Source organism: Coregonus lavaretus (genome assembly GCF_964263955.1).
Source record: "Coregonus lavaretus genome assembly, contig: HAP1_SCAFFOLD_296, whole genome shotgun sequence".
Lineage (NCBI taxonomy): Eukaryota > Metazoa > Chordata > Actinopteri > Salmoniformes > Salmonidae > Coregonus > Coregonus lavaretus.
Window position 1 is genome coordinate 506,129 of NW_028156611.1, and position 20,621 is coordinate 526,749.

General features: G+C 44.6%; 1 protein-coding gene across 1 annotated transcript in view; it reads right to left on the reverse strand.

Moving 5' to 3' along the window:
• The window catches only part of LOC311126151 (rho guanine nucleotide exchange factor 39-like), a gene marked incomplete at its 3' end in the record, with an annotated part of 94,911 nt that overhangs the window by 66,895 nt on the left and 7,395 nt on the right, over nucleotides 1–20,621 (reverse strand). The window contains exons 3-4 of the mRNA XM_084200168.1: nucleotides 16,886–17,006; nucleotides 5,114–5,232 (exon numbers count right to left, since the gene is read on the reverse strand). Coding sequence (XP_084056294.1) covers nucleotides 5,114–5,232; nucleotides 16,886–17,006 — 240 coding nt within the window. The remainder of the gene's footprint in view (nucleotides 1–5,113; nucleotides 5,233–16,885; nucleotides 17,007–20,621) is intronic.

A 20,621-nucleotide genomic window follows, 5' to 3' on the forward strand; every position in this document is an offset into this window, starting at 1 on the left:
TGGGGTGTATAAGGTGTGTCTATGGAAACAGAGTAACATACTGTTGGATGGGGTGTATAAGGTGTGTATGGAAACAGAGTAACATACTGTTGGATGGGGTGTATAAGGTGTGTCTATGGAAACAGAGTAACATACTGTTGGATGGGGTGTATAAGGTGTGTCTATGGAAACAGAGTAACATACTGTTGGATGGGGTGTAGAAGGTGTGTCTATGGAAACAGAGTAACATACTGTTGGATGGGGTGTATAAGGTGTGTATGGAAACAGAGTAACATACTGTTGGATGGGGTGTATAAGGTGTGTATGGAAACAGAGTAACATACTGTTGGATGGGGTGTATAAGGTGTGTCTATGGAAACAGAGTAACATACTGTTGGATGGGGTGTATAAGGTGTGTATGGAAACAGAGTAACATACTGTTGGATGGGGTGTATAAGGTGTCTATGGAAACAGAGTAACATACTGTTGGATGGGGTGTATAAGGTGTCTATGGAAACAGAGTAACATACTGTTGGATGGGGTGTATAAGGTGTGTCTATGGAAACAGAGTAACATACTGTTGGATGGGGTGTATAAGGTGTGTCTATGGAAACAGAGTAACATACTGTTGGATGGGGTGTATAAGGTGTGTGTATGGAAACAGAGTAACATACTGTTGGATGGGGTGTATAAGGTGTGTCTATGGAAACAAAGTAACATACTGTTGGATGGGGTGTATAAGGTGTGTCTATGGAAACAAAGTAACATACTGTTGGATGGGGTGTATAAGGTGTCTATGGAAACAGAGTAACATACTGTTGGATGGGGTGTATAAGGTGTGTCTATGGAAACAGAGTAACATACTGTTGGATGGGGTGTATAAGGTGTGTCTATGGAAACAGAGTAACATACTGTTGGATGGGGTGTATAAGGTCTCTATGGAAACAGAGTAACATACTGTTGGATGGGGTGTATAAGGTGTGTCTATGGAAACAGAGTAACATACTGTTGGATGGGGTGTATAAGGTGTCTATGGAAACAGAGTAACATACTGTTGGATGGGGTGTATAAGGTGTGTGTATGGAAACAGAGTAACATACTGTTGGATGGGGTGTATAAGGTGTGTATGGAAACAGAGTAACATACTGTTGGATGGGGTGTATAAGGTGTCTATGGAAACAGAGTAACATACTGTTGGATGGGGTGTATGGAAACAGAGTAACATACTGTTGGATGGGGTGTATAAGGTGTGTCTGGAAACAGAGTAACATACTGTTGGATGGGGTGTATAAGGTGTGTATGGAAACAGAGTAACATACTGTTGGATGGGGTGTATAAGGTGTGTATGGAAACAGAGTAACATACTGTTGGATGGGGTGTATAAGGTGTGTGTATGGAAACAGAGTAACATACTGTTGGATGGGGTGTATAAGGTGTGTGTATGGAAACAGAGTAACATACTGTTGGATGGGGTGTATAAGGTGTGTCTATGGAAACAAAGTAACATACTGTTGGATGGGGTGTATAAGGTGTGTATGGAAACAGAGTAACATACTGTTGGATGGGGTGTATAAGGTGTGTATGGAAACAGAGTAACATACTGTTGGATGGGGTGTATAAGGTGTGTGTATGGAAACAGAGTAACATACTGTTGGATGGGGTGTATAAGGTGTGTGTATGGAAACAGAGTAACATACTGTTGGATGGGGTGTATAAGGTGTGTCTATGGAAACAAAGTAACATACTGTTGGATGGGGTGTATAAGGTGTGTCTATGGAAACAAAGTAACATACTGTTGGATGGGGTGTATAAGGTGTCTATGGAAACAGAGTAACATACTGTTGGATGGGGTGTATAAGGTGTGTCTATGGAAACAGAGTAACATACTGTTGGATGGGGTGTATAAGGTGTGTCTATGGAAACAGAGTAACATACTGTTGGATGGGGTGTATAAGGTCTCTATGGAAACAGAGTAACATACTGTTGGATGGGGTGTATAAGGTGTGTCTATGGAAACAGAGTAACATACTGTTGGATGGGGTGTATAAGGTGTCTATGGAAACAGAGTAACATACTGTTGGATGGGGTGTATAAGGTGTGTCTATGGAAACAGAGTAACATACTGTTGGATGGGGTGTATAAGGTGTGTATGGAAACAGAGTAACATACTGTTGGATGGGGTGTATAAGGTGTCTATGGAAACAGAGTAACATACTGTTGGATGGGGTGTATAAGGTGTGTCTATGGAAACAGAGTAACATACTGTTGGATGGGGTGTATAAGGTGTGTCTATGGAAACAGAGTAACATACTGTTGGATGGGGTGTATAAGGTGTGTCTATGGAAACAGAGTAACATACTGTTGGATGGGGTGTATAAGGTGTGTCTATGGAAACAGAGTAACATACTGTTGGATGGGGTGTATAAGGTGTGTCTATGGAAACAGAGTAACATACTGTTGGATGGGGTGTATAAGGTGTGTCTATAGAAACAGAGTAACATACTGTTGGATGGGGTGTATAAGGTGTGTCTATGGAAACAGAGTAACATACTGTTGGATGGGGTGTATAAGGTGTGTCTATGGAAACAGAGTAACATACTGTTGGATGGGGTGTATAAGGTGTGTATGGAAACAGAGTAACATACTGTTGGATGGGGTGTATAAGGTGTGTCTGTGGAAACAGAGTAACATACTGTTGGATGGGGTGTATAAGGTGTGTCTATGGAAACAGAGTAACATACTGTTGGATGGGGTGTATAAGGTGTGTCTATGGAAACAGAGTAACATACTGTTGGATGGGGTGTATAAGGTGTGTCTATGGAAACAGAGTAACATACTGTTGGGTGGGGTGTATAAGGTGTGTCTATGGAAACAGAGTAACATACTGTTGGATGGGGTGTATAAGGTGTGTCTATAGAAACAGAGTAACATACTGTTGGATGGGGTGTATAAGGTGTGTCTATGGAAACAGAGTAACATACTGTTGGATGGGGTGTATAAGGTGTGTCTATGGAAACAGAGTAACATACTGTTGGATGGGGTGTATAAGGTGTCTATGGAAACAGAGTAACATACTGTTGGATGGGGTGTATAAGGTGTGTATGGAAACAGAGTAACATACTGTTGGATGGGGTGTATAAGGTGTGTCTATGGAAACAGAGTAACATACTGTTGGATGGGGTGTATAAGGTGTGTATGGAAACAGAGTTACATACTGTTGGATGGGGTGTATAAGGTGTCTATGGAAACAGAGTAACATACTGTTGGATGGGGTGTATAAGGTGTGTCTATGGAAACAGAGTAACATACTGTTGGATGGGGTGTATAAGGTGTCTATGGAAACAGAGTTACATACTGTTGGATGGGGTGTGTAAGGTGTGTCTATGGAAACAGAGTAACATACTGTTGGATGGGGTGTATAAGGTGTGTCTATGGAAACAGAGTAACATACTGTTGGATGGGGTGTATAAGGTGTGTATGGAAACAGAGTAACATACTGTTGGATGGGATGTATAAGGTGTCTATGGAAACAGAGTAACATACTGTTGGATGGGGTGTATAAGGTGTGTCTATGGAAACAGAGTAACATACTGTTGGATGGGGTGTATAAGGTGTCTATGGAAACAGAGTTACATACTGTTGGATGGGGTGTATAAGGTGTGTATGGAAACAGAGTAACATACTGTTGGATGGGGTGTATAAGGTGTGTGTATGGAAACAGAGTAACATACTGTTGGATGGGGTGTATAAGGTGTGTATGGAAACAGAGTAACATACTGTTGGATGGGGTGTATAAGGTGTCTATGGAAACAGAGTAACATACTGTTGGATGGGGTGTATGGAAACAGAGTAACATACTGTTGGATGGGGTGTATAAGGTGTGTCTGGAAACAGAGTAACATACTGTTGGATGGGGTGTATAAGGTGTGTATGGAAACAGAGTAACATACTGTTGGATGGGGTGTATAAGGTGTGTATGGAAACAGAGTAACATACTGTTGGATGGGGTGTATAAGGTGTGTGTATGGAAACAGAGTAACATACTGTTGGATGAGGTGTATAAGGTGTGTCTATGGAAACAGAGTAACATACTGTTGGATGGGGTGTATAAGGTGTGTGTATGGAAACAGAGTAACATACTGTTGGATGGGGTGTATAAGGTGTGTCTATGGAAACAGAGTAACATACTGTTGGATGGGGTGTATAAGGTGTGTCTATGGAAACAGAGTAACATACTGTTGGATGGGGTGTATAAGGTGTGTATGGAAACAGAGTAACATACTGTTGGATGGGGTGTATAAGGTGTCTATGGAAACGGAGTAACATACTGTTGGATGGGGTGTATAAGGTGTGTCTATGGAAACAGAGTTACATACTGTTGGATGGGGTGTATAAGGTGTGTATGGAAACAGAGTAACATACTGTTGGATGGGGTGTATAAGGTGTGTCTATGGAAACAGAGTAACATACTGTTGGATGGGGTGTATAAGGTGTCTATGGAAACAGAGTAACATACTGTTGGATGGGGTGTATAAGGTGTGTCTATGGAAACAGAGTAACATACTGTTGGATGGGGTGTATAAGGTGTGTGTGGAAACAGAGTAACATACTGTTGGATGGGGTGTATAAGGTGTCTATGGAAACAGAGTAACATACTGTTGGATGGGGTGTATAAGGTGTGTCTATGGAAACAGAGTAACATACTGTTGGATGGGGTGTATAAGGTGTGTCTATGGAAACAGAGTAACATACTGTTGGATGGGGTGTATAAGGTGTGTCTATGGAAACAGAGTAACATACTGTTGGATGGGGTGTATAAGGTGTGTCTATGGAAACAGAGTAACATACTGTTGGATGGGGTGTATAAGGTGTGTGTATGGAAACAGAGTAACATACTGTTGGATGGGGTGTATAAGGTGTGTCTATGGAAACACAGTAACATACTGTTGGATGGGGTGTATAAGGTGTGTCTATGGAAACAGAGTAACATACTGTTGGATGGGGTGTATAAGGTGTGTCTATGGAAACAGAGTAACATACTGTTGGATGGGGTGTATAAGGTGTCTATGGAAACAGAGTAACATACTGTTGGATGGGGTGTATAAGGTGTGTCTATGGAAACAGAGTAACATACTGTTGGATGCGCTGTATGGGCAGTGGGAGCAGGTCCTCCAGTTTAACGTTGTGGAACTCAGGTCTGGACTCCTGGAGCTTCTTGAACCTTCTAAAGGCCTTGTTCTTCTTTACCTGGAGCTGAGGACAGAGAAGAGAGACCCCCCATTTAATATCACGTCTCCCGGAGACCCCCACTAACAGAGGAGACAGAAGAGTTTGACAGAGATGACTCAGAACAGAATTTGAACGTGCCACAGGACTGTCAGTTTCTAAAACCAAGTGCATGTCAACTCCCTCCAACTGGGATCAGCTGCTGTGAAAACATCAAACACTTCTGAAAGCGCCATCCAGAACTACTATCTGCTACTTCTGAAAGCGCCATCCAGAACTACTATCTGCTACTTCTGAAAGCGCCATCCAGAACTACTATCTGCTACTTCTGAAAGCGCCATCCAGAACTACTATCTGCTACTTCTGAAAGCGCCATCCAGAACTACTATCTGCTACTTCTGAAAGCGCCATCCAGAACTACTATCTGCTACTTCTGAAAGCGCCATCCAGAACTACTATCTGCTACTTCTGAAAGCGCCATCCAGAACTACTATCTGCTACTTCTGAAAGCGCCATCCAGAACTACTATCTGCTACTTCTGAAAGCGCCATCCAGAACTACTATCTGCTACTTCTGAAAGCGCCATCCAGAACTACTATCTGCTACTTCTGAAAGCGCCATCCAGAACTACCATCTGCTACTTCTGAAAGCGCCATCCAGAACTACCATCTGCTACTTCTGAAAGCGCCATCCAGAACTACCATCTGCTACTTCTGAAAGCGCCATCCAGAACTACTATCTGCTACTTCTGAAAGCGCCATCCAGAACTACTATCTGCTACTTCTGAAAGCGCCATCCAGAACTACTATCTGCTACTTCTGAAAGCGCCATCCAGAACTACTATCTGCTACTTCTGAAAGCGCCATCCAGAACTACTATCTGCTACTTCTGAAAGCGCCATCCAGAACTACTATCTGCTACTTCTGAAAGCGCCATCCAGAACTACTATCTGCTACTTCTGAAAGCGCCATCCAGAACTACTATCTGCTACTTCTGAAAGCGCCATCCAGAACTACTATCTGCTACTTCTGAAAGCGCCATCCAGAACTACTATCTGCTACTTCTGAAAGCACCATCCAGAACTACTATCTGCTACTTCTGAAAGCGCCATCCAGAACTACTATCTGCAATTGATAGAATCCCGGCCTAAGACTGTTTTTTTTACGGCAGCCTGTCTCATCATACATATCTCCATCTCTCTACTAATGACAGCTACCTGCCCCCACCCCACCAGACATATTTGCCCTGCCCCCACCAGACATATTTACCCTGCCCCCACCAGACATATTTACCCTGCCCCCACCAGACATATTTACCCTGACCCCACCAGACATACAGTGGGGGAAAAAAGTATTTAGTCAGCCACCAATTGTGCAAGTTCTCCCACTTAAAAAGATGAGAGAGGCCTGTAATTCTCACCATAGGTACACGTCAACTATGACAGACAAAATGAGAAAAAAAAATCCAGAAAATCACATTGTAGGATTTCTTATGAATTTATTTGCAAATTATGGTGGAAAATAAGTATTTGGTCAATAACAAAAGTTTCTCAATACTTTGTTATATATCCTTTGTTGGCAATGACACAGGTCAAACGTTTTCTGTAAGTCTTCACAAGGTTTTCACACACTGTTGCTGGTATTTTGGCCCATTCCTCCATGCAGATCTCCTTTAGAGCAGTGATGTTTTGGGGCTGTCGCTGGGCAACACAGACTTTCAACTCCCTCCAAAGATTTTCTATGGGGTTGAGATCTGGAGACTGGCTAGGCCACTCCAGGACCTTGAAATGCTTCTTACGAAGCCAGTCCTTCGTTGCCCGGGCGGTGTGTTTGGGATCATTGTCATGCTGAAAGACCCAGCCACGTTTCATCTTCAATGCCCTTGCTGATGGAAGGAGGTTTTCACTCAAAATCTCACGATACATGGCCCCATTCATTCTTTCCTTTACACGGATCAGTCGTCCTGGTCCTTTTGCAGAAAAACAGCCCCAAAGCATGATGTTTCCACCCCCATGCTTCACAGTAGGTATGGTGTTCTTTGGATGCAACTCAGCATTCTTTGTCCTCCAAACACGACGAGTTGAGTTTTTACCAAAAAGTTCTATTTTGGTTTCATCTGACCATATGACATTCTCCCAATCCTCTTCTGGATCATCCAAATGCACTCTAGCAAACTTCAGACGGGCCTGGACATGTACTGGCTTAAGCAGGGGGACACGTCTGGCACTGCAGGATTTGAGTCCCTGGCGGCGTAGTGTGTTACTGATGGTAGGCTTTGTTACTTTGGTCCCAGCTCTCTGCAGGTCATTCACTAGGTCCCCCTGTGTGGTTCTGGGATTTTTGCTCACCGTTCTTGTGATCATTTTGACCCCACGGGGTGAGATCTTGCGTGGAGCCCCAGATCGAGGGAGATTATCAGTGGTCTTGTATGTCTTCCATTTCCTAATAATTGCTCCCACAGTTGATTTCTTCAAACCAAGCTGCTTACCTATTGCAGATTCAGTCTTCCCAGCCTGGTGCAGGTCTACAATTTTGTTTCTGGTGTCCTTTGACAGCTCTTTGGTCTTGGCCATAGTGGAGTTTGGAGTGTGACTGTTTGAGGTTGTGGACAGGTGTCTTTTATACTGATAACAAGTTCAAACAGGTGCCATTAATACAGGTAATGAGTGGAGGACAGAGGAGCCTCTTAAAGAAGAAGTTACAGGTCTGTGAGAGCCAGAAACCCTACCCCCTACCCAATGGACATTAACCCTACCCCAATGGACATAAACCCTGTCGCGGTCTGTGTGGACGTGTCGCGGTCGGTCTGTGTACTCTCCCCGACGCCACAGAAACACCAAATCACCTTTATGTCAGTCATTATATCTCTGGGCTGGCAGTCAGGGTGGAGGGGGAGGTGAGTGTGACTGACAGCGTGCGTGTTTGTGCGTGAGCGCGCTCTCATTAAATATGCATGGGTAAATCATGTCCACATGAGTAAGTGTCAACATTACGACAGCAGAAATAGTCGAAACGTCAGCCATCAAACACAGCAAGGCTGGCTGTCGTATGGCCCTAGAGAACACCGACAGAATCATGGAATCCAGACATTCAAAACGGAATTCAACAATATTCAAAAGACCTATTGAACTTAGTAGTAGGAAATGCATAGAAATCTGACCTAGTGAATAATAAAACATGAACAAAATGCATCAGTGATTGGTATTTCACGCAGCTTTGTGAAACGGCACTCGCCTGTGTGTTGTGTTGTGTTGTGTTGTGTTGTGTTGTGTTGTGCGCACGCACGCATGTCTCCACTTTGTGTAGCCGTTAGCGACGATGCTAATGATGATAACCGTTTTCTGATCGAGCTGGAAAGGCTTTCCCAAAAACCTTCTCAATTAAAATGTTCACTACAAAGCAGCCTATGCTTACATGGCAGAGTGATGTCGTGATTATTTGCATCAATCCAGTGGCCAGTTGTTTTGCAAACTCCGCAATCACATGACCACTACAGGAACACGGTCCGTGCTATCCGGGATCCTTGGGACCTCCTTACCCCATTGAAGTTCAAATGTAAAATGGTTAGGGTAAGGGTTATGGTTAGGGTTATGGTTAGGGTAAGGGTTATGGTTAGGGTAAGGGTTAGGGTAAGGGTTATGGTTAGGGTAAGGGTTAGGGTAAGGGTTATGGTTAGGGTAAGGGTTATGGTTATGGTTAGGGTAAGGGTTATGGTTAGGGTTATGGTTAGGGTTATGGTTAGGGTAAGGGTTATGGTTAGGGTAAGGGTTATGGTTAGGGTAAGGGTTAGGGTAAGGGTTATGGTTAGGGTTATGGTTAGGGTAAGGGTTATGGTTAGGGTTATGGTTAGGGTAAGGGTTATGGTTAGGGTAAGGGTTATGGTTAGGGTTATGGTTAGGGTAAGGGTTATGGTTAGGGTAAGGGTTATGGTTAGGGTAAGGGTTATGGTTAGGGTAAGGGTTATGGTTAGGGTTATGGTTAGGGTAAGGGTTATGGTTAGGGTAAGGGTTATGGTTAGGGTAAGGGTTATGGTTAGGGTAAGGGTTATGGTAAGGGTTATGGTTAGGGTAAGGGTTATGGTTAGGGTTATGGTTACGGTAAGGGTTATGGTTAGGGTAAGGGTTATGGTTAGGGTTATGGTAAGGGTTATGGTTATGGTTAGGGTAAGGGTTATGGTTAGGGTTATGGTTAGGGTAAGGGTTATGGTTACGGTAAGGGTTATGGTTAGGGTAAGGGTTATGGTTAGGGTAAGGGTTATGGTTAGGGTTATGGTTAGGGTAAGGGTTATGGTTAGGGTAAGGGTTATGGTAAGGGTTATGGTTATGGTTAGGGTAAGGGTTATGGTTAGGGTTATGGTTAGGGTAAGGGTTATGGTTAGGGTAAGGGTTATGGTTAGGGTAAGGGTTATGGTTAGGGTTATGGTTAGGGTAAGGGTTATGGTTAGGGTAAGGGTTATGGTTAGGGTTATGGTTAGGGTAAGGGTTATGGTTAGGGTAAGGGTTATGGTTAGGGTAAGGGTTATGGTTATGGTTAGGGTAAGGGTTATGGTTAGGGTAAGGGTTATGGTTACGGTAAGGGTTAGGGTTATGGTTAGGGTAAGGGTTATGGTTAGGGTAAGGGTTATGGTTAGGGTAAGGGTTATGGTAAGGGTTATGGTTACGGTAAGGGTTATGGTTAGGGTTATGGTTAGGGTAAGGGTTAGGGTAAGGGTTATGGTTAGGGTAAGGGTTATGGTTAGGGTAAGGGTTATGGTTATGGTAAGGGTTATGGTTAGGGTAAGGGTTATGGTTAGGGTAAGGGTAATGGTTAGGGTAAGGGTTATGGTTACGGTAAGGGTTATGGTTAGGGTTATGGTTAGGGTAAGGGTTATGGTTAGGGTAAGGGTTATGGTTAGGGTAAGGGTTATGGTTAGGGTAAGGGTTATGGTTAGGGTAAGGGTTATGGTTAGGGTAAGGGTTATGGTTAGGGTTATGGTTAGGGTAAGGGTTATGGTTACGGTAAGGGTTATGGTTAGGGTAAGGGTTATGGTTAGGGTTATGGTTAGGGTAAGGGTTATGGTTAGGGTAAGGGTTATGGTTACAGTTTAAGGTAGGGACATCCCAAGGATCCCCTATAGCACTGACCACAGCAACACCTCTTAACCAAACAACTATTTCTGGTCAACAATCGCATTAAAGGGTAACTTGTATGTCGCTTTGGATAAAAGTGTCTGCTAAATGGCATATTATTATTATTATTATTATTATTATTATTATTATTATTACACCCAAAAATCAAAATCTCTTCAATTTTTCGGACCTAAAAATGGTCTCCTGATGTGGTTTAAACATTGTTGTGGACTTAGAGAAACAACTCAATTGGATATTCTATTTAAAAAGTGTGATTTTGAGCCAAAAACCTGGAAAAAAAGGAAACCTTGAAAAACTAAAAACATAGAAAAACGGAATTGTGTATTTACACTGAGTCGTGCCGGGGTGAAGGGGTGTGTGTGTATTTACACTGAGAGTCCTCCCTACCAGGGTAGGGGTGTGTCTCTCCCCCTCTCTCTCGCTCTCTCTCCCCCCCCTCTCTCTCTCTCTACATCACAACTCTATCCCATAGAATACTGAACCCACCGATGTGAAGGTGTCCTGCTACAGCTGCTGAATCATTATGATGATGATGATCTCAATGTGAGAGGACTGGCTGTACATCATTAGGATGATGATGATCTCAGAGTGAGAGGACTGGCTGTAAATCATTAGGATGATGATGATGATCTCAGTGTGAGAGGACTGGCTGTAAATCATTAGGATGATGATGATCTCAGAGTGAGAGGACTGGCTGTAAATCATTAGGATGATGATGATCTCAGTGTGAGAGGACTGGCTGTAAATCATTAGGATGATGATGATCTCAGTGTGAGAGGACTGGCTGTAAATCATTAGGATGATGATGATCTCAATGTGAGAGGACTGGCTGTAAATCATTAGGATGATGATGATGATCTCAGTGTGAGAGGACTGGCTGTAAATCATTAGGATGATGATGATCTCAGAGTGAGAGGACTGGCTGTAAATCATTAGGATGATGATGATGATCTCAGTGTGAGAGGACTGGCTGTAAATCATTAGGATGATGATGATCTCAGTGTGAGAGGACTGGCTGTAAATCATTAGGATGATGATGATCTCAATGTGAGAGGACTGGCTGTAAATCATTAGGATGATGATGATCTCAATGTGAGAGGACTGGCTGTAAATCATTAGGATGATGATGATCTCAATGTGAGAGGACTGGCTGTAAATCATTAGGATGATGATGATGATCTCAATGTGAGAGGACTGGCTGTAAATCATTAGGATGATGATGATCTCAGTGTGAGAGGACTGGCTGTAAATCATTAGGATGATGATGATCTCAGAGTGAGAGGACTGGCTGTAAATCATTAGGATGATGATGATGATCTCAGAGTGAGAGGACTGGCTGTAAATCATTAGGATGATGATGATGATGATCTCAGAGTGAGAGGACTGGCTGTAAATCATTAGGATGATGATGATGATCTCAATGTGAGAGGACTGGCTGTAAATCATTAGGATGATGATGATGATCTCAATGTGAGAGGACTGGCTGTAAATCATTAGGATGATGATGATCTCAATGTGAGAGGACTGGCTGTAAATCATTAGGATGATGATGATCTCAATGTGAGAGGACTGGCTGTAAATCATTAGGATGATGATGATCTCAGAGTGAGAGGACTGGCTGTAAATCATTAGGATGATGATGATGATCTCAATGTGAGAGGACTGGCTGTAAATCATTAGGATGATGATGATGATGATCTCAGAGTGAGAGGACTGGCTGTAAATCATTAGGATGATGATGATCTCAATGTGAGAGGACTGGCTGTAAATCATTAGGATGATGATGATGATCTCAATGTGAGAGGACTGGCTGTAAATCATTAGGATGATGATGATCTCAGTGTGAGAGGACTGGCTGTAAATCATTAGGATGATGATGATCTCAATGTGAGAGGACTGGCTGTAAATCATTAGGATGATCTCAATGTGAGAGGACTGGCTGTAAATCATTAGGATGATGATGATGATCTCAGAGTGAGAGGACTGGCTGTAAATCATTAGGATGATGATGATGATCTCAGAGTGAGAGGACTGGCTGTACATCATTAGGATGATGATGATCTCAATGTGAGAGGACTGGCTGTAAATCATTAGGATGATGATGATGATCTCAATGTGAGAGGACTGGCTGTAAATCATTAGGATGATGATGATGATCTCAATGTGAGAGGACTGACTGTAAATCATTAGGATGATGATGATCTCAGTGTGAGAGGACTGGCTGTAAATCATTAGGATGATGATGATGATCTCAATGTGAGAGGACTGGCTGTAAATCATTAGGATGATGATGATGATCTCAATGTGAGAGGACTGGCTGTAAATCATTAGGATGATGATGATGATCTCAATGTGAGAGGACTGGCTGTAAATCATTAGGATGATGATGATCTCAGTGTGAGAGGACTGGCTGTAAATCATTAGGATGATGATGATTTCAATGTGAGAGGACTGGCTGTAAATCATTAGGATGATGATGATCTCAATGTGAGAGGACTGGCTGTAAATTATTAGGATGATGATGATGATCTCAGAGTGAGAGGACTGGCTGTAAATCATTAGGATGATGATGATCTCAATGTGAGAGGACTGGCTGTAAATCATTAGGATGATGATGATGATCTCAATGTGAGAGGACTGGCTGTAAATCATTAGGATGATGATGATCTCAATGTGAGAGGACTGGCTGTAAATCATTAGGATGATGATGATGATCTCAATGTGAGAGGACTGGCTGTAAATCATTAGGATGATGATGATCTCAATGTGAGAGGACTGGCTGTAAATCATTAGGATGATGATGATCTCAATGTGAGAGGACTGGCTGTAAATCATTAGGATGATGATGATGATCTCAATGTGAGAGGACTGGCTGTAAATCATTAGGATGATGATGATGATCTCAATGTGAGAGGACTGACTGTAAATCATTAGGATGATGATGATCTCAGTGTGAGAGGACTGGCTGTAAATCATTAGGATGATGATGATCTCAATGTGAGAGGACTGGCTGTAAATCATTAGGATGATGATGATGATCTCAGAGTGAGAGGACTGGCTGTAAATCATTAGGATGATGATGATCTCAATGTGAGAGGACTGGCTGTAAATCATTAGGATGATGATGATGATCTCAATGTGAGAGGACTGGCTGTAAATCATTAGGATGATGATGATCTCAATGTGAGAGGACTGGCTGTAAATCATTAGGATGATGATGATCTCAATGTGAGAGGACTGGCTGTAAATCATTAGGATGATGATGATGATCTCAATGTGAGAGGACTGGCTGTAAATCATTAGGATGATGATGATCTCAATGTGAGAGGACTGGCTGTAAATCATTAGGATGATGATGATGATCTCAATGTGAGAGGACTGGCTGTAAATCATTAGGATGATGATGATGATCTCAATGTGAGAGGACTGACTGTAAATCATTAGGATGATGATGATCTCAGTGTGAGAGGACTGGCTGTAAATCATTAGGATGATGATGATCTCAATGTGAGAGGACTGGCTGTAAATCATTAGGATGATGATGATGATCTCAATGTGAGAGGACTGGCTGTAAATCATTAGGATGATGATGATCTCAGTGTGAGAGGACTGGCTGTAAATCATTAGGATGATGATGATCTCAATGTGAGAGGACTGGCTGTAAATCATTAGGATGATGATGATCATCTCAATGTGAGAGGACTGGCTGTAAATCATTAGGATGATGATGATGATCTCAGTGTGAGAGGACTGGCTGTAAATCATTAGGATGATGATGATGATCTCAATGTGAGAGGACTGGCTGTAAATCATTAGGATGATGATGATCTCAGTGTGAGAGGACTGGCTGTAAATAGGGGCGGCAGGTAGCTTAGTGGTTAAGAGCGTTGTGCCAGTAACCGAAAGGTCGCTGGTTCTAATCCCCGAGCCGACTAGGTGAAAGATCTGTCGATGTGCCCTTGAGCAAGGCACTTAACCCTAATTGCTCATGTAAGTCGCTCTGGATAAGAGCGTCTGCTAAATGACAAAAAATAAATAAATAATAATAAATAATAAATAAATCATTAGGATGATGATGATCTCAGTGTGAGAGGACTGGCTGTAAATCATTAGGATGATGATGATGATCTCAGTGTGAGAGGACTGGCTGTAAATCATTAGGATGATGATGATGATCTCAATGTGAGAGGACTGGCTGTAAATCATTAGGATGATGATCTCAATGTGAGAGGACTGACTGTAAATCATTAGGATGATGATGATGATGATCTCAGAGGAATCAGAAACTAACATTTCAACACTATGGACCTAAAATCTCTGTGAGGGAAGACATTCAAACTAAAGCACACATTAAAACCTACATAGTGTATTATTTACTGAAGAGCCACAGCATCTCTACCTACCAGGCATCCTCTTCTAGTTACCTGTGGTTAACCCTGCACTGAGCCGAGAGCTGCAGCGATATGAATGTCTTCGTTAAGTAGTATGATAGGTGCAGTGTAATGTGTTGTTCTACAGGGTCAGCCATAGTAGTATGATAGGTGCAGTGTAATGTGTTGTTTTACAGGGTCAGCCATAGTAGTATGATAGGTCCAGTGTAATGTGTTGTTTTACAGGGTCAGCCATAGTAGTATGATAGGTCCAGTGTAATGTGTTGTTTTACAGGGTCAGCCATAGTAGTATGATAGGTCCAGTGTAATGTGTTGTTTTACAGGGTCAGCCATAGTAGTATGATAGGTCCAGTGTAATGTGTTGTTTTACAGGGTCAGCCATAGTAGTATGATAGGTCCAGTGTAATGTGTTGTTTTACAGGGTCAGCCATAGTAGTATGATAGGTGCAGTGTAATGTGTTGTTCTACAGGGTCAGCCATAGTAGTATGATAGGTCCAGTGTAATGTGTTGTTTTACAGGGTCAGCCATAGTAGTATGATAGGTCCAGTGTAATGTGTTGTTCTACAGGGTCAGCCATAGTAGTATGATAGGTGCAGTGTAATGTGTTGTTTTTACAGGGTCAGCCATAGTAGTATGATAGGTCCAGTGTAATGTGTTGTTTTACAGGGTCAGCCATAGTAGTATGATAGGTGCAGTGTAATGTGTTGTTCTACAGGGTCAGCCATAGTAGTATGATAGGTCCAGTGTAATGTGTTGTTTTACAGGATCAGCCATAGTAGTATGATAGGTCCAGTGTAATGTGTTGTTCTACAGGGTCAGCCATAGTAGTATGATAGGTCCAGTGTAATGTGTTGTTTTACAGGATCAGCCATAGTAGTATGATAGGTCCAGTGTAATGTGTTGTTCTACAGGGTCAGCCATAGTAGTATGATAGGTGCAGTGTAATGTGTTGTTCTACAGGGTCAGCCATAGTAGTATGATAGGTCCAGTGTAATGTGTTGTTTTACAGGGTCAGCCATAGTAGTATGATAGGTCCAGTGTAATGTGTTGTTTTACAGGGTCAGCCATAGTAGTATGATAGCACCCCTAGAGCAAATTAAGTGCCTTGCTCAAGGGCACATCAGAATTTTTACCTGATCTACATTTCTTTAAAATTGAAGCAAATCCGATGCACCCCATTCCCTATTTAGCGCACTACTTTTGGTCTGACCGAAAGGAAAAAGGCTAAATAAAGGTGTTCTGTCATAAAGACCTACAGAACAATGTCATTAACCAGACATGACATTGAGACATGTCACTAGACACTGAAGCAAGGTGTTTCCAATGGGAGTGTATGATCTAACAGGCCTATGCCACAGCATTTAATCCCCCCCCACCCCATATTATCAGTCCTCAGTGAAGGACTCATCCATGCTGCTGATATCAGAGGTACAGGTACCTTATGAGCTGCGGTGCTAATTAGCACAGAGACTGCCACCATTGCACCTTTTTAGGGCCAAATGACGGAGAGACAGAGATGGAGGGAGGCTGTGCCGTTTAAGTCTTAAATGAGAGGTAGAAGAACAATCCTGTTCCTAATAGGACCGCTGGGCTTTGGGCCGAGGAGGAGAGGAGTGGGGTGTCATCCACCAATCAACCTGGGGGGGGGACGCCATTTTGGGAACAAATGGTTCAACATGCTAAACATGGTCTTAGATGGAGCTGTCATTAAGACTACTGACTTATACAGTCCTGTAGGACAGCTCTGAAAGCTATAGGCCCAATCAGACACATTTATTAGTTTTGGGAACCGCATCTCCAAGGATATATGCTGAATAACATATTCATGAACAGTATTGACGCTATATGCATGTGTTAGATTTTTTTAGATTAAAACAAATGGAGGTCAGCCTCAGTCCACGTAATTGGTCAGCTATAACACAAAACAGGAAGCCCAATTTATTCAAACAAACATTAAAAATTTTGATAAATCAACTAGAGACACGAGACACGTATTCGAAGGCGTCTGTTAATTGGTCCATAATGTCTAAGTAGTGTTCTATTTCGGAAACACAGAACCAAATCTTGCACGTCTGTCACAAGAGATGACGTTCTTTCTGACCCCTTCAACCTGAAAAGGGTTGGAAGTATTGTTGTCCACGACAACAGAATAAAACTCACCGCCAGGACCTTGCTGGCGTTCTGGATGTTGTCTACATAGGTGACGTAGTGGTGAAGGTGAGGACAGAAGTCATCAAAGCCACGCCCAAAGTCCCCTTTCTCCAGACGGTCCAACAATGTCCTGCACAAGAGTAGAGAGAGACAAACCATTAACAATGATTGATCAACAGCACAAGACATCCTCGCGCAAGATAATGTATCAAAGATAAATCACACTACGTATCGTATCGGCACATAAGTATCGTGAGAATATCGTATCGTGACGTCCCCTGGCAATTCCCAGCCCTAGTAATATTGCGATGGGACATCACGATACATTATTCTCACGATACTTAGGTGCCGATACGATATGAAGTGTGATTCTATATGAAGTGTGATTCTATATAGAGTGTGCGATTCTATATGGAGTGTGCGATTCTATATAGAGTGTGCGATTCTATATGGAGTGTGCGATTCTATATGGAGTGCGCGATTCTATATGGAGTGCGCGATTCTATATGGAGTGCGCGATTCTATATGGAGTGTGCGATTCTATATGGAGTGTGCGATTCTATATAGAGTGCGATTCCATAGTGTGATTTTATTGTGATTTGATGTTCCAAACATATTGCTCACTATGTCTGCTGCAGAGAGACAGAGTGTGAGAGAATTAGTTTTGATCAGTCATGGAAATAACACCGCTGAAAACATGTCGGCTCACTACTTAAATAGATGATGGAGAAGTGTTGGCGCAGGTAGGTACAGTCGACTAGTGCCGTCGACAGGATGCCAAATCAATACTTGGAGTCAAAGTATCATTATAATACCTCCCAAAATAATATTGTGATATGTAACTGCATCGATTTCTTCCCCCATCACTAAATATGACCACATAGAACGGTCTGATCACCACACTACAAAAAGAGTTGCTCACAATTACACACATACACCTCCTGACTGTACCGTCTAATGATGTTCCCAGAGACATCACATCCTTACATCGCTGGAAGAAGGAGCGCTGAAGTTGATTTAAATAGATTGTAATGAAGCATCGGGCCCAAGGTAGACCTGTTGGTAATCAGGAGACGCAGAGGCAGCCAGGAGACACGGCCGGGGGAGTTCGGCTAACGAGGGCAAAGGGCAGGAAAAACCGGGTTTCCATTTCCTCCCTCCCTCTAAAAGCCAGAGGCTATTATGATAAATATAAAACTACAAATTACAGCTTTTAGACTGTTTTCAAGGTGATTAAATAGTCAAGAAGAAGGGAATGAGAGGAGGAAGAGGGGAGGGGAGAGGAGGAAGAGGGGAGGGGAGGGGAGGGGAGAGGAGAGGAGAGGAGAGGAGAGGAGAGGAGAGGAGAGGAGAGGAGAGGAGAGGAGAGGAGAGGAGAGGAGAGGAGAGGAGAGGAGAGGAGAGGAGAGGAGAGGAGAGGAGAGGAGAGAGTAGAGGAGAAGTGAGGAGGAGGAGGGGAGAGGAGAGGAGGAGGAAGAGGGGAGAGTAGAGGAGAAGGAAGAGGGGAGAGTAGAGGAGAAGGAAGAGGGGAGAGGAGAGGAGAAGGGAGGAGGAAGAGGGGAGAGGAGAGGAGAAGGGAGGAGAGGAGAGGAGAGGAGAGGAGAGGAGAGGAGAGGAGAGGAGAGGAGAGGAGAGGAGAGGAGAGGAGAGGAGAGGAGAGGAGAGGAGAGGAGAGGAGAGGAGAGGAGAGAGGAGAAGGGAGGAGAGGAGAGGAGAGGAGAGGAGAGGAGAGGAGAGGAGAGGAGAGGAGAGGAGAAGGAAGAGGGGAGAGTAGAGGAGAGGGAGGAGGAAGAGGGGAGAGGAGAGGAGAAGGGAGGAGGAAGAGGGGAGAGGAGAGGAGAAGGGAGGAGGAAGAGGGGAGAGGAGAAGGGAAGGGAGGAGGAAGAGGGGAGAGGAGAAGGGAGGAGGAAGAGGGGAGAGTAGAGGAGAAGGGAGGAGGGAGAGGGGAGAGTAGAGGAGAAGGGGGGAGGAAGAGGGGAGAGGAGAGGAGAAGGGAGGAGGAAGAGGGGAGAGGAGAAGGGAAGGGAGGAGGAAGAGGGGAGAGGAGAAGGGAGGAGGAAGAGGGGAGAGTAGAAGAGAAGGGAGGAGGAAGGGGGGAGAGTAGATGAGAAGGGAGGAGGAAGAGGGGAGAGGAGAGGGGAAGGGAGGAGGAAGAGGGGAGAGGAGAGGGGAAGGGAGGAGGAAGAGGGGAGAGTAGATGAGAAGGGAGGAGGAAGAGGGGAGAGGAGAGGGGAAGGGAGGAGGAAGAGGGGAGAGTAGAGGAGAAGGGAGGAGGAAGGGGGGAGAGTAGATGAGAAGGGAGGAGGAAGAGGGGAGAGGAGAGGGGAAGGGAGGAGGAAGAGGGGAGAGTAGATGAGAAGGGAGGAGGAAGAGGGGAGAGGAGAGGGGAAGGGAGGAGGAAGAGGGGAGAGTAGAGGAGAAGGGAGGAGGAAGAGGGGAGAGGAGAGGAGAAGGGAGGAGGAAGAGGGGAGAGTAGATGAGAAGGGAGGAGGAAGAGGGGAGAGGAGAGGGGAAGGGAGGAGGAAGAGGGGAGAGGAGAGGAGAAGGGAGGAGGAAGAGGGGAGAGGAGAGGAGAAGGGAGGAGGGAGAGGGGAGAGGAGAGGAGAAGGGAGGAGGGAGAGGGGAGAGTAGAGGAGAAGGGGGGAGGAAGAGGGGAGAGGAGAGGAGAAGGGGGGAGGAAGAGGGGAGAGTAGAGGAGAAGGGAGGAGGAAGAGGGGAGAGTAGAGGGGAAGGGAGGAGGAAGAGGGGAGAGTAGAGGAGAAGGGAGGAGGAAGAGGGGAGAGGAGAGGAGAAGGGGGGAGGAAGAGGGGAGAGTAGAGGAGAAGGGAGGAGGAAGAGGGGAGAGTAGAGGAGAAGGGAGGAGGAAGAGGGGAGAGGAGAGGAGAAGGGGGGAGGAAGAGGGGAGAGGAGAGGAGAAGAGAAGGGAGGAGGAAGAGGGGAGAGGAGAGGAGAAGAGAAGGGAGGAGGAAGAGGGGAGAGGAGAGGAGAAGGGAGGAGGAAGAGGGGAGAGGAGAGGAGAAGGGAGGAGGAAGAGGGGAGAGTAGAGGAGAAGGGAGGAGGAAGAGGGGAGAGTAGAGGAGAAGGGAGGAGGAAGAGGGGAGAGGAGAGGAGAAGGGGGGAGGAAGAGGGGAGAGGAGAGGAGAAGGGAGGAGGAAGAGGGGAGAGGAGAGGAGAAGGGGGGAGGAAGAGGGGAGAGGAGAGGAGAAGAGAAGGGAGGAGGAAGAGGGGAGAGGAGAGGAGAAGGGAGGAGGAAGAGGGGAGAGGAGAGGAGAAGGGAGGAGGAAGAGGGGAGAGTAGAGGAGAAGGGAGGAGGAAGAGGGGAGAGGAGAGAAGAAGGGGGGAGGAAGAGGGGAGAGGAGATGAGAGGAGAAGGGAGGAAGGGGGAGTAGAGGGGAGGAGGGGAGAGTAGAGGGGAAGGAAGGAGAGGAGAGTAGAGGAGAAGGGAGGAGGAGGGGAGAGTAGAGGAGAAGGGAGGAGGAGGGGAGAGTAGAGGAGAAGGGAGGAGGAGGGGAGAGTAGAGGAGAAGGGAGGAGGGGGGAGTAAAGGGGAAGCTGCTACTTCTCCTAGTAGAGGAGCCAGCTACATCATGTATCAGATAGTAACACTGTGGGTTCATCATGTATCAGATAGTAACACTGTGGGTTCATCATGTATCAGGTAGTAACACTGTGGGTTCATCATGTATCAGATAGTAACACTGTGGGTTCATCATGTATCAGATAGTAACACTGTGGGTTCATCATGT